The 13,420-nt window shown below is 46.1% G+C and overlaps 1 protein-coding gene across 4 annotated transcripts in view; it reads right to left on the bottom strand.

Annotated features, from left to right (window-relative positions):
• The window catches only part of enah (ENAH actin regulator), a 561,715-nt gene that overhangs the window by 151,499 nt on the left and 396,796 nt on the right, over positions 1-13,420 (bottom strand). For all 4 annotated transcript variants that reach the window (XM_080193082.1, XM_080193083.1, XM_080193084.1 and 1 more), the window contains one exon: positions 1,824-2,098. In XM_080193082.1, coding sequence (XP_080049208.1) covers positions 1,824-2,098 — 275 coding nt within the window. The remainder of the gene's footprint in view (positions 1-1,823; positions 2,099-13,420) is intronic.

The following is a 13,420-nucleotide window of genomic DNA, read 5'->3' on the forward strand; positions in this document are numbered from 1 at the left end:
TGTTGATGACTGGATCTGAAACCATGGCTCTTAATTTTTGTTCAATTAACCCACCTGACATCTCTTGCTATTGCAACAGGAGCTACTGGCAGCCAGGCATAGGAAAAGTTACTTTATTTTTACTTACATTGCCAAATAATGATACCAAGCACAATTTAATTAAAGCATATTTTTGATTGTACTGTATGATCCTTTGTGTACCCAAGGATTGTTGAACTCTCAATGAAGATTATCCAATATAATATGATTTGCATCCAAATAGCCTTCTCAAAGCAGAGTTTTGAATCATTCTAACAGTGGAAGTGCAAAATTGTAACCAGTGTAATACCACATCAAGAATGACATGCCATAAAGCCCAATGCAGATTCAAATCTGGATTGACAATGTAATGCTCTGAAGAGGGATGTAATGGTCTAGATTTTGGGTCAATGAGGCTCTCAATATTGTGGAGTAAATCCATAATACTGAGGCACAGTGGTTACCATAGCTGCCTCACAGCACCAGGGACCCAGGTTCAATTCCGACTTCAGCTCACTGTCTGAGTGGAGTTTGCACAATCTCCCTGTGTCTGCGTGCTCCTCTGGTTTTCCTCTGGGTGCTCTGGTTTCCTCTCCCACTCCAAAGATTGACCATGCTAAATTGCTCCTTAGTGTCAGGGGGCCTAGCTGGATAAATATGTGGTATTAAGGGACAGGGCCTATGTGGGATTGTGATCGGTGCAGGTAAGATGGGCCAAATGGCCTCCTTCTGCACTGTGGGGATTCTATGAAGTCAGACAGCAATTTCCAGAGTTCACACATGAGAAGTTAAACTTGTGAATCTGGAAGTTACTGTCCTATTCATCCTCAGGAACTTTATTGCACTACTGGATTTGTCATTGAAATCCATGTGCGAAGTTGCCGTAATTACCCACCAAATTCCATTACACATCCCAAACATAGGCCAGTGTATTCAATTTCAAATTTCTACAGGCACAAAAAGTCAAAATTACTTTCAAACACTTTCTCGGGTTCTGAAAAGTTATTTTATATGCATGGAGTCTCATTCCTTCCTAATTTATTTCACGTTGAACTTTTAAGAAATTAAAATCCACGTATTTGTTTCACATTGTCTCTTATTTGTTCTGTCTTTTCCTTCAAAATTCTCCCATTCCACTTGCTCATGGATCAGGCATTTTGTTAAATCCAACTTTATTTCACTTACTATTTTGCTTAATTTTACCTGATTGTGGAACAGCATTGTTGTTGCTTGCTCTGTTCAGATACGCCCAGGTGATCAACTCTTGCGGAAAAAAATCAAAGAATACTCTAGCATGGGGGTGCTGTCAGAGCTGGCAAAGGATGCCAAAGTCCAAATTATGGGAAAAAGCATCTCGAACCTGGGACAATGGGTTTGATTAGAGGGTAACCTGATAAATTAGTTGGTCACTCTGAATACACAAGAGATGTCCTGTGGAGAGCACTATGCTGAAAATGATGTAATACTACAAGTTATCACTCAAAACTCCAGAAGGATTCTATGGAGAGAGCTGCCAGCATGATAAACTGTGAATGCTGTTTCTTTGCTGCTGACTGTAAAATCCCATGCTTTAGCTTAAATACAAGCCTATTCACTATCCAGTCCCTAAAGCTGCAAACCAAATATTAAGCTTTGCGTCACTGTCCCGAATTAAAATAAACCTTTTTAATCACATAATGAACCGAACAAACCTCTAAGTGGAACAAGTTGGAGAGCAGGTCAACAAAAAGGGATACTGTAGCTTCAAATCTGATCAGTTTACTGTGACCAGCACATAACTGACACTGACTGTACCTGTCACTTACCAGCAGATGACATTCTTCGTTCCAGCTCCCACTCCAGCTGTTCTCTCTCCAGCTGTTCTTGTCGTTCCCTGTCTTGTCGTTCCAGTTCCTCTCGTTCTTGCCTTTCTCGTTCTTGTCTTTCTTGTTCCATACGCTCATGTTTTTCTCTCTCCTGCTTTTCACGTTCCACCTGTTCTTGTTCAAGTCTTTCTCTTTCCAATCTCTCACGTTCCATTCGTTCACGCTCCAGGCGTTCTCTTTCCAATTCCTTCTGTCGTTGCTGCTCTTGCAGTTGCCTGGAACATAGGAAGACACAGTGGGTGTTATGCCAAGGCACAGCTATAAGCCACAAAATTGTAACACAACTTTCGGTACTATATGTATGAATCGCATTGGTCACTTTGTTCTCTTAAAAAAAACATGATATTCTCTCTTTCTTCACACCAAAATGACATACAACTTGCTCTCAGGTCTTTGGGTTGCCTTCCGCTCCTTCTACGAACTCTGTACTTTGCACATAGATCAATGACATCTTGTTCAGTCAAACCTATGGAGTCCCTCTCACTAACATCTATGGACTGGTGCCAAAATTCTTTTTATTTATTGATGGGACATGGGCATTTACTGCCCATCCCTAAATACCCCCGCACTTCTGAGGTCCATTAGGAGTTAACCACAATGCTGTGGCTCTGGAGTCAACTATAGGCCAGGCCACATAGGACAGCAGATTTTCCTCCCTAAAGGTCATTAGTGAACCAAATGGGTTTTTACAACAATCAATAATGATTTCATGGTCACCAGTAGACTTTTATTGACTTCAAATGTCACCATTTGTTGTGGTGGGATTTGAAACCAGGTACCCAGAGCAGTACCTGGGTCACTGGATGACAAGTCTAGTGAAAATACTGCTTCGCCAACATCTCCCCTATTGGGACAGCTATTCAAGATATAACTCCATTGTCATATCCTCAAAATTATAGCTGTCTACCTATGTTCCAGACTCCCCCATTATCATTTCTGGGGATGCTCTATCTCACCAGCAGGACATATTCACCTCATTAGAAGCACGATGATATTTAGCTGCAAACAAAGAACAAAGAAAAGTACAGCACAGGCGAAGATCCTTTGGCCCTCCAACCTTGTGCCAATCATAATGTTTACTTAAACTAAAACTAAAACCGTCTGCACTTACGGAGTTCGTATCCTTCCATTCCCATACTAGTCAGGTATTCGTCTAGTTCCCCTTTAAATGCCACCACGTCCTCAGGAAGCGCATTCCAGACATTCACCAGCCTCTCCTCCAAGCTTTTTCCCACTCACCTTAAACCTATATTTTCCACCCTGGGAAAAAGTTTCTGATTATCCACTTTGTCCATGTCACTCATAATCTTGTAGACGTCTGTCAGGTCACACTTCATCCTCCATCATTCCAGTGAGAACAAACCGAGTTTATCCAACCTCTCCTCAACCTCCATCGTTCCAGTGAGAACAAACTGAGTTTCTCCAACCTCTCCTCAACCTGCATCATTCCAGTGAGAACAAACCAAGTTTCTCCAACCTCTCCTCATAGCTAATACCCTCCAGACCAGGCAACATCCTGGTAAACCTCTTCTGTACCTGCTCCAAAGCATCCACATGTTTCTGATAGTGTGGTGACGAGAATTGTACATCATATTCTAAATAAGGCTTAACTAAGGTTGTGTACAGCTGCAGCATGATCTGCCAATTTTTATACTTAATGCCCCGACCAGTGAAGGCAAGCATGCCATATGCCTTCTTGACCACCTTATCCACTGTGTTGTCATTTTCAGTGAGCAGTGGACATGTACACCCAGATCTCTGCTTGTCAATACTCCTAAGGATTCTACCATTTACTGTATAATTCCTACATGCATTGTACTTTCCAAAATGTATACCTCACACTTGTCTGGATTAAATGCCATCTGCATTTCTCTGCCCAAGTCTCCTAACAGTCCACATCTTGCTGTATCCTCTGACAATCCTTTTCTCTAACTGCAATTCCACCAATTTTTGTGTCATTTGCAAACTTACTAATCAGACCAGCTACATTTTCCTCCAAATCATTTATATATCCTACAAACAACAAAGGTCCCAGAACTGATTCCTGTGAAAGACCGCTAGTCACAGCCTTCCATTCAGAAAAGCACCCCTTTACTGCTACCCTCTTTTTCTATGGCCAAGCCAGTTCTCAATCCATCTTTCCAGCTCTCCAATCCCCTGTGACTTCACCTTTCATTGCAGTCTACCATGAGGTACCTTGTCAAAGGCTGTGTATGAAAGACTCCTTGGCGTATAACTTAAGAACATTTTTCACAGCTACCAACGAATCTTTCTCAGCAGCAATTTTTCAATATGCTCTGATTGCAAGCATTCCAGCTTCAGTGCAAACACTGCAGTCCAAACATGTGCAGGTTAGGTTGATTGGCTATGCTAAAATTGCCCCTCAGTGTCCTGACATGCGTTGGTTGGCGGGATTAGCAGGTAAATGTGTGGGGATATGGGGCCTGGATGGGATTGTGGTTGGTGCAGACTCAATGGGCCAGATGGCCTCTTTCTGCACTGTAGGATTTCTATGGTTCTATGATCTCAGCTAATGTACTATTAGAACATAAGAACATAAGAACATAAGAAATAGGAGCAGGAGTAGGCCATCTAGCCCTTCGAGCCTGCCCCGCCATTCAATAAGATCATGGCTGATCTGTCGTGGCTCAGTTCCACTTTCCCGCCCTCTCCCCATAACCCTTAATCCCTTCTCTTATCAAAAACCCATCAACCCGCTTCTTAAAAATATTTAGCGAGGCAGCCTCCACCACTTCAACGGGCAGAGAATTCCAGAGATTCACCACCCTTTGAGTGAAGAAGTTCCTCCTCAACTCCGTTCTAAACCGCCTCCCCTTTATCTTGAGGCTGTGCCCCCTAGTCCTACTGTCTTTTTTGAGCGGGAAGAGTCTCTCCACCTCTATCCTATCCATCCCATTCATCATCTTATACGTCTCAATGAGATCTCCCCTCATTCTTCTAAACTCTAACGAGTACAAGCCTAGTTTATTCAGCCTCTCCTCATAGCTCAATCCCCTCAACTCCGGTATCAGCCTAGTAAACCTCCTCTGCACTCCCTCCAGGGCCAAAATATCCTTGCGCAGGTGCGGCGCCCAAAACTGCACACAGTACTCCAGCTGCGGCCTCACCAATGCCCTATACAGCTGCAGCAAGACCTCCCTACTTTTATATTCAATCCCCCTCGCTATGAAGCCCTCGCTATATTAGGACACAATCGAGCAAGCAATTCAAACTTTATGTGTCTCTCCAGACTCATGGAATGGGCATAAATGTTAAAAATGTGAGTTTAGTCCTCAAAATCTTGTAAACGGAATTCGATTTTGCGGTTGGTCTAACTGCTGGGTCTCATCAGAACTAGATCTAAACAATCAGACCTGTTTGTGTCCATTGGTACTTTAATGTTACTAGTCAGGGTCAGTGCTTGGTCACGGCTGTTTACAACCTATATGAATGATTTGGATAGATTGTTTCCCCTGGCTGGTGAGGAACCAGGACACACAGTCAGGCTGAGATGAGGAGGAAATTTCTACCCCAGAGGACTGTGAAATGATCTACTTGTGTGGCACAGCAGGCTCAATGGGCTGAATGGCCTACTCCCAATCCAAGGTTCATATCTTTTATTTAAAATAAAATACAAATATAAATGAAAAATATGCATCCTTATAGTTCCAATTTGCCATTTTTGAGGAGCACCAATAAAGCATAATGAATAAAATATACTACATATACAATGCATCATGTATACAATATACAAGGGCACATTTACAATATACCACATATCCAATATGCCACATATACAATATATCAGGTATACAATATACCACATGTACAATATACCACGTGTATAATCTATCATGTGTTCAATATACAATATGGAGCAACATGTATACAATATACCATACATACAATATACAATGTGCAGGGAAATGTATACAATATACCATGTATACAATATACCACTTGCACAATATATCACGTTTACAACATATCACATACACATTATACAATGTGCAATATATTATTCATGCCAACTTGACTTCCCTTCCATATTCCAAATTTTCTGTATTCCAAATCTAAAAATCTCATTGTTGAAAAAATACATGATAACCTGTTAAATTTTCCTACATATGCAAATTCAAGATGTCTGAAACATTCAACTTCCTTGTCAATAAAATAGTTTTAGAAACCAGACTGTGAAATAATCAACAACAAATTTCAACATAGGCAATACAAATGTGCCCAAGAGACAATTTGAGAGAGGTGAGATGGAGAGAGCCAGCAAGGTGGGAGGATGGAGGCATACAAGAAGGAAGTGAGGTGGAGGGACACAGTGAGGAGGTGGGATGGAGGGTCACAGGAAGAGGGGGAGAGGAGGGACATGGTGAGCAGGGGGAGTGGAGGGACACAGAGAGGAGATGGAGTGGAGGGAAACGGGGAGGAGGGGGAGTGGGGGGACACAGTGAGGAGGTAGCGTGAAGGGACCTTGGGAGGAAGAAGAGTTGAGGGACATGGGAGGAGGTGGAGTGGGGGTATATGGGGAGGAGGAAGAGTTGAGGGACATGGGGAGGAGGTGGAGTGGAGGCTCATGGGAGGAGGTGGAGAGGAAGGACATGGGGAGGAGGTGGAGTGGAGGGCATGGGGAGGAAGTGGGGTGGAGGGACGCAGGAGGAGGTGGAGAGGAGGGAGACAGGAGGAGGTGGAGAGGAGGGACATGGGGAGGAGGTGGAGCGGAGGACATAGTGAAGAAGTGGAGTGGAGGGACACGGGAGGTGGAGAGGAGGGACATGGGGAGGAGGTGGAGTGGAGGGACAAGGGAAGAGGTGGAGTGGAGGACATGGGGAGGAGGTAGAGTGGAGCCTCATGGGAGGAGGTGGAGGAGGGACATGGGGAGGAAGTGGAGTGGAGGACATCGGGAGCAAGTGGAGTGGAGGGACACAGGAGGAGGTGAAGAGGCGGGACATGGGGAGGAGGTGGAGTGGAGGACATAGTGAGGAGGTGGAGTGAAAGGACATGGGAGGAGGTGGAGAGGAGGGACATGGGGAGGACATGGAGTAGAGCGACATGGATAGGAGGAGTGGAGGGACATGAGGAGGAAGAGTTGAGGGACATGGGGAGGAGGTGGAGTGGAGGGACACAATGAGGAGGCATGGGGAGGAGGTGGAGTGGAGTGACATGAAGAGGAGCGGGAGTGAAGGGATACGGGGAGGAGATGGAGTGGAGGACATGGGGAGGAGGTGGAGTGGAGGGACATGGGAGGAGGTGGAGTGGTGGACATGGGAAGGAGGTGGAGTGGAGGACATGAGTAGGAGGTAGAGTGGAGGGACATGGGGAGGAGGGGGAGTGGAAGGACACGGAGGTGGAAGAGTGAAGGGACACATGGAGGAGGTGGAGTGGAGGGACATAGGGAGGAGGCATAGGGAGGAGGGGATTTGAGGGACACAGGGAGGAGGGGGAGTGGAGGGACATGGGGAGGAGGTGGAGTGGAGAGACACACAGTGGAGGTGGAGTGGAGGAACACAAGGAGGAGTGGGAGTAGAGGGACATGGGGCGGAGGGTGAGTGGAGGGACACAGGGAGGATGAGGAGTGGCGGGACATGGGCAGGAAGTGGAGTGGAGGGATATGGGAAGAAGGTGGAGTGGAGGGACACGGGTAGGAGTGGGAGTTGAGGGAAACTGGGAGGAGGAGGAGTCAAGGGACAAGAGGAAGAGGTGGAGTGGAGAGATATGTGGAGGAAGTGGAGTGGAGGGACACAATGAGGAGGTGGAGTGAAGGGAAACAAGGAGGAGGGGGAGTGGAGGGGGTTCCAAGAGTAGATAGAGTCCTGTCCATGTCTCCAACCTCCCATCCTGGCCACGTCTCTAACCTCTGCTCCTGGCCATGTCCTCTGACCCATCCTTCTGGCCTTGTCCCCCCGACTCTACCTCCTGCTAATAAAATCATACAGTGCAGAAGAGTCTCTTCATTCCATCAAGTCTTCACAACATGCGAGAAACACCTGACCTCCCACTTATTGCCATTTAACTGCACTTAGCCCATAGCCCTGAATGTTATGATGTGCCAAGTGCTCATCCAGGTACTTTTTATAGGATGTGAGGCATCCCTACCACCCTCTCAAGCAGCACATTCCAGGCTGTCGCCACCATCTGGGTGAAAAAGCTTTTCTTCATATCCCCTGCCACTCCCTTGAACCTATGTCCCCTTGTAACTGACCCTTTAACAAAGGGGAACAGCTGCTCCTTATCCACTCTGTGCATGTCTTGAACACCTCAGTCTGGTCACCTTCAATCTTCTCAGCTTCAACGAAAACAACCCAAGCCTAAGCAACCTCTCTTCATAACTTAAAAGTTCCATCCCAGGCAGCATCCTGGTAAACCTCTTCTGCCCTCCAGTGCAATCACATCCTTCCTATAATGTGGTGACCAGAACACAGTACTCCAACTGTGGCCTCACTCAAGTTCTAAGCAACTCCAACATGACTTCCCTGCTTTTGTGATCTATGCCTTGATTGATAAAGGCAATATCCCATATGCCCTTTTCACCAGTCTACTGACATGCCCTTCACAAGAATATAGCTGAGGAGGACACTGGGTTGCAGGGGAGTAGAATAGACAGTATTACAGTTGATAAGGAGGATGTGCTGGATATTCTTGAGGGATTGAAAATAGATAAGTCCCCTGGTCCGGATGGGATTTACCCTAGGATTCTCTGGGAGGCAAGAGAGGCGATTGCAGAGCCTCTGGCTCTGATCTTCAGGTCGTCGTTGGCCTCTGGTATAGTACTGGAAGATTGGAGGTTAGCGAATGTTGTCCCATTGTTTAAGAAGGGGAACAGAGATTCCCCGGGAATTATAGACCAGTGAGTCTCACTTCTGTTGTGGGCAAGGTTTTAGAAAAAATTATTAGGGATAGGATTTATAGTTATTTGGAGAGTAATGAATTGATTGGAGATAGTCAGCATGGTTTTGTGGAGGGTAGGTCGTGCCTTACTAACCTTATTGAGTTTTTTGAAAAAGTGACCAAAGAGGTGGATGGGGGTAAGGCAGTTGACGTGGTATATATGGATTTTAGTAAGGCGTTTGATAAGGTTCACCATGGTAGGCTTCTGCAGAAAATGCAGATGTATGGGATTGAGGGTAATCTAGGAAATTGGATCAGGAATTGGCTAGCAGATAGGAGACAGAGGGTGGTGGTTGATGGTAAATGTTCGTCATGGAGTTCGGTTACGAGTGGTGTGCCTCAGGGATCTGTTTTGGGGCCACTGCTGTTTGTAATTTTTATTAATGATCTGGATGAGGGTATAGTTGGGTGGATTAGTAAATTTGCTGATGACACCAAAGTCGGAGGTGTGGTAGATTGTGAGGAAGGGTGTCATAGTTTGCAGGAAGACTTGGACAGGTTGCAGAGCTGGGCCGAGAGGTGGCGGATGGAGTTTAATGCGGAGAAGTGTGAGGTAATTCACTTTGGTAGGAATAACAGATGTGTTGAGTACAGGGCTAACGGGAGGACTTTGAATAGTGTGGATGAACAGAGGGATCTAGGTGTATGTGTACATAGATCCCTGAAAGTTGGGAATCAAGTAGATAGGGTTGTTAAGAAGGCATACGGTGTCTTGGCGTTTATTGGTAGGGGGATCGAATTTAGGAGTCGCAGCATCATGTTGCAACTGTACACAACTCTGGTGCGGCCGCACTTGGAGTACTGTGTGCAGTTCTGGTCCCCACATTACAGGAAGGATGTGGAGGCTTTGGAGAGGGTGCAGAGGAGGTTTACCAGGATGTTGCCTGGTATGGAGGGGAGGTCCTATGAGGAGAGACTGAGGGATTTGGGGTTGTTTTCGCTGGAAAGAAGGCGGCTAAGAGGGGGTCTTATTGAAACATATAAGATGATTAGAGGTTTAGATAGGGTGGACAGTGATAGCGTTTTTCCACGGATGGAGAAAGCTAGCACGAGGGGGCATAGCTTTAAATTAAGGGGGGGTAGTTATAGGACGGATGTCAGGGGTAGGTTCTTTACCCAGAGGGTGGTGAGGGATTGGAATGCCCTGCCTGCTGCGGTTGTAAATGCGCCTAGTTTGGGGGCGTTTAAGAGATTCGTGGATAGGTTTATGGACGAAAAGGGATTGGTTTAGGTTAGTGGGTCATTGTTTTTTAACTGGTCGGCGCAACATCGTGGGCCGAAGGGCCTGTTCTGCACTGTAATGTTCTATGTTCTATGTTCACCTTCAGAGGTTTATGGACAAATGTCAGGGTCCCTTTGTTCCACCAAACTTTGTAGTGTCATGCCATTCATTGAATACTTCCTTGTCAAATTACTCCATCCAAAGTTAACTTTCCAAAGTTAGCTTTTCAGTGTTAAATTTCTTCTGCCATTTATCTTCCTATTTGACCATTCCATCCATATCTTCTTGTAGCCAAAGACACTCAACCTCTCTATTAACCACCTGCTAATCTTTGTGTCATCCGCAAACATCTCCCTGAAAGTTGGCACCCAGGTGATAAGGTTGTTAAGAAGGCGTACCGTGTGTTAGCTTTTATTGGTAGAGGGATTGAATTTCGGAGCCGTGAGGTCATGTTGCAACTGTACAAAACTCTGGTGCGGCCGCACTTGGAGTATTGCGTACAGTTCTGGTCGCCGCATTATAAGAAAGATGTGGAGGCATTGGAAAGGGTGCAGAGGAGGTTTACCAGGATGTTGCCTGGTATGGTGGGAAGGTCTTATGAGGGACTTGAGGTTATTTTCATTAGAGAGAAGGTTAGGAGGTGACCTAATTGAGGCATTCAAGATGATCAAAGGATTGGATAGGGTGAGAGCCGGAGGCGTTTAGAGTAGCTAAGAGTAGTGGGCGAGAAGAGGATTGGGAGAGGTTTAAATGTCAACAAAGATTGACAAAGAAGTTGATAAAGAAGGGTAGGAGAAACTATGAAGCTGGGCTAGTGCTTAATATAAAAAAGGATAGCAACAGTTTTTATAAATATATAAAAAGGAAGAGGCTGGCTAGGGTGAACGTTGGACCCTTTCGGTGGAACGTTGGAACGTTTCGGTCTTCACAGAGGAGGACGTGAATAATTTGCCGGGTGTTAGCGATGGAAAGATGGTAGGACAGGAGGGTCTCAATAACATTATTGTTACTAGAGAGGCGGTGCTCGACAGACTGGAGGGGCTGATTGTGGACAAGTCCCCAGGACCGGATGGAATGCATCCAAGGGTTCTGAAAGAAATGGCGGAGGTGATAGTGGATGCCTTGGTGGTTATTTTCCAAATGTCGCTGGATTCCGGGGAAGTGCCGGAAGATTGGAAAGAGGCTAATGTTACGCCGTTGTTTAAGAAGGGTGGCAGGCAAAAGGCAGGGAATTTATAGGCCGGTTAGTTTAATGTCTGTTGTAGGTAAAATGTTAGAATCCGTCATCAAGGAGGAAATAGCGAGGCATCTTGAGGGGAATTGCTTGATAGAGCAGACGCAGCACGGTTTCGTTAAGGAGAAGTCTTGTCTGATAAATTTATTGGAGTTCTATGAGGATGTGTCTAGGGCGGTGGATAGAGGAGAGCCGGTGGATGTGGTCTTTCTTGATTTTCAGAAGGCGTTTGACAAGGTACCTCACAAGAGGTTATTGCAGAAGGTAAGGGGGCATGGAGTTGGGGGTAGGGTGTTAGCGTGGATAGAGGATTGGTTGTCAAATAGGAGACAGAGAGTGGGGGTCAATGGGTGCTATTCGGATTGGCGGTTGGTGACTAGTGGAGTGCCCCAGGGGTCGGTGCTGGGGCCTCAGCTATTTACCATTTATATAGATGATCTGGAGGAGGGAACCGAGTGTAGGGTGTCGAAATTTGCTGATGACACCAAGATTGGTGGAACGGCAAATTGCACGGAGGGTGTGGAGAGTCTGCAGAAGGATCTAGATAGGCTGGGCGAATGGGCCAGGAACTGGCAAATGGAATTTAATGTTGGCAAGTGCGAGGTGGTCCACTTTGGTAGGAATAATGGTAGGAAAGACTACTACTTACATGGCGAAAAACTGCAGCAGGCGACGGTGCAGAGGGACCTCGGGGTCCTTGTGCATGAGTCGCAAAAACCCAGCCTGCAGGTGCAGCAGGTGGTCAGGAAGGCTAATGGGATGCTGGTCTTCATAGAGAGGGGGATTGAATATAAAAGTAGGGAGGTCTTGCTGCAGCTGTACAAGGCACTGGTGAGGCCGCAGCTGGAGTACTGTGTGCAGTTTTGGTCGCTGCACTTGCGCAAGGATATTTTGGCCTTGGAGGGAGTGCAGAGGAGGTTTACTAGGCTGATGCCGGAGTTGAGGGGGTTGAGCTATGAGGAGAGGCTGAATAAACTAGGCTTGTACTCGTTAGAGTTTAGAAGAATGAGGGGAGATCTCATTGAGACACATAAGATGATGAATGGGATGGATAGGATAGAGGTGGAGAGACTCTTCCCGCTCAGAAAGGACATTAGGACTACGGGGCACAGCCTCAAGATAAAGGGGGGGCGGTTCAGAATGGAGTTGAGGAGTAACTTCTTCACTCAAAGGGTGGTGAATCTCTGGAATTCTCTGCCCGTTGAAGTGGTGGAGGCTGCCTCGCTAAATATTTTTAAGACGCGGGTTGATGGGTTTTTGATAAGCGAGGGGCTTAAGGGTTATGGGGAGAGGGCGGGAAAGTGGAACTGAGCCACGACAGATCAGCCATGATCTTGTTGAATGGCGGGGTAGGTTCGAAGGGCTAGATGGCCTACTCCTGCTCCTATTTCTTATGTTCTTATGTACCTCGGATGGTGATGGCTAACACAAGGGGACATAGCTTTAAATTCAGGGGTGGTAATTTTAGGACGGATGTCAGAGGTAGGTTCTTTACTCAGAGGGTAGTAAAATCGTGGAATGCCCTACCTGCAGCAGTTGTGGACTCGCCAACTTTAAGGGTGTTCAAATGGTCATTGGATAGGCATATGGATAACATTGGAATAGTTTAGGTTAGAGGGTCATTGGATTGATTCCATTGGTCGGCGCAACATCGAGGGCCGAAGGGCCTGTACTGCGCTGTAATGTTCTATGTTCTATACTAATCCTACCCCCTACATAGTCATCAACGTCACTTATATAAATGACGAATAATAGGGGACCCAGCACAGATCCCTGTGGTACACCACAGGGCACTGGATTCCACTCACGAAAGCAACCTTCTGTCATCACCCTCTGTCTCCTACAACTGAGTCAATTTTGAATCCATTTTATCAAATGTGAATTTACCTTCTTTACAAGTCTCCCATGTGGAACCTTGTCAAAGGCTTTGCTAAAATCCATATAAACTACATCGACTGCACTACCCTCGTCTCCACACCTGATCACCTCGTCAAAAAATCAAATCTGTTAGTCATGACCTCCTTCTGACAAAGCCACGCTGACTCTCCCTGATCAAGCTTTGCCTCTCCAAGTGGAGATATATGCTCTCCTTCAGAAGTTTCTTCCCTGCCACTGATGTGAGACTCACTGGTCTGTAGTTCCCTGGTTTATTTCTACAACCCTTCTTAAATAGCATGTCCTCCG

Source organism: Carcharhinus amblyrhynchos, chromosome 7 (genome assembly GCF_965287045.1).
Source record: "Carcharhinus amblyrhynchos chromosome 7, sCarAmb.v2.hapA, whole genome shotgun sequence".
Classification (NCBI taxonomy): Eukaryota; Metazoa; Chordata; class Chondrichthyes; order Carcharhiniformes; family Carcharhinidae; genus Carcharhinus; species Carcharhinus amblyrhynchos.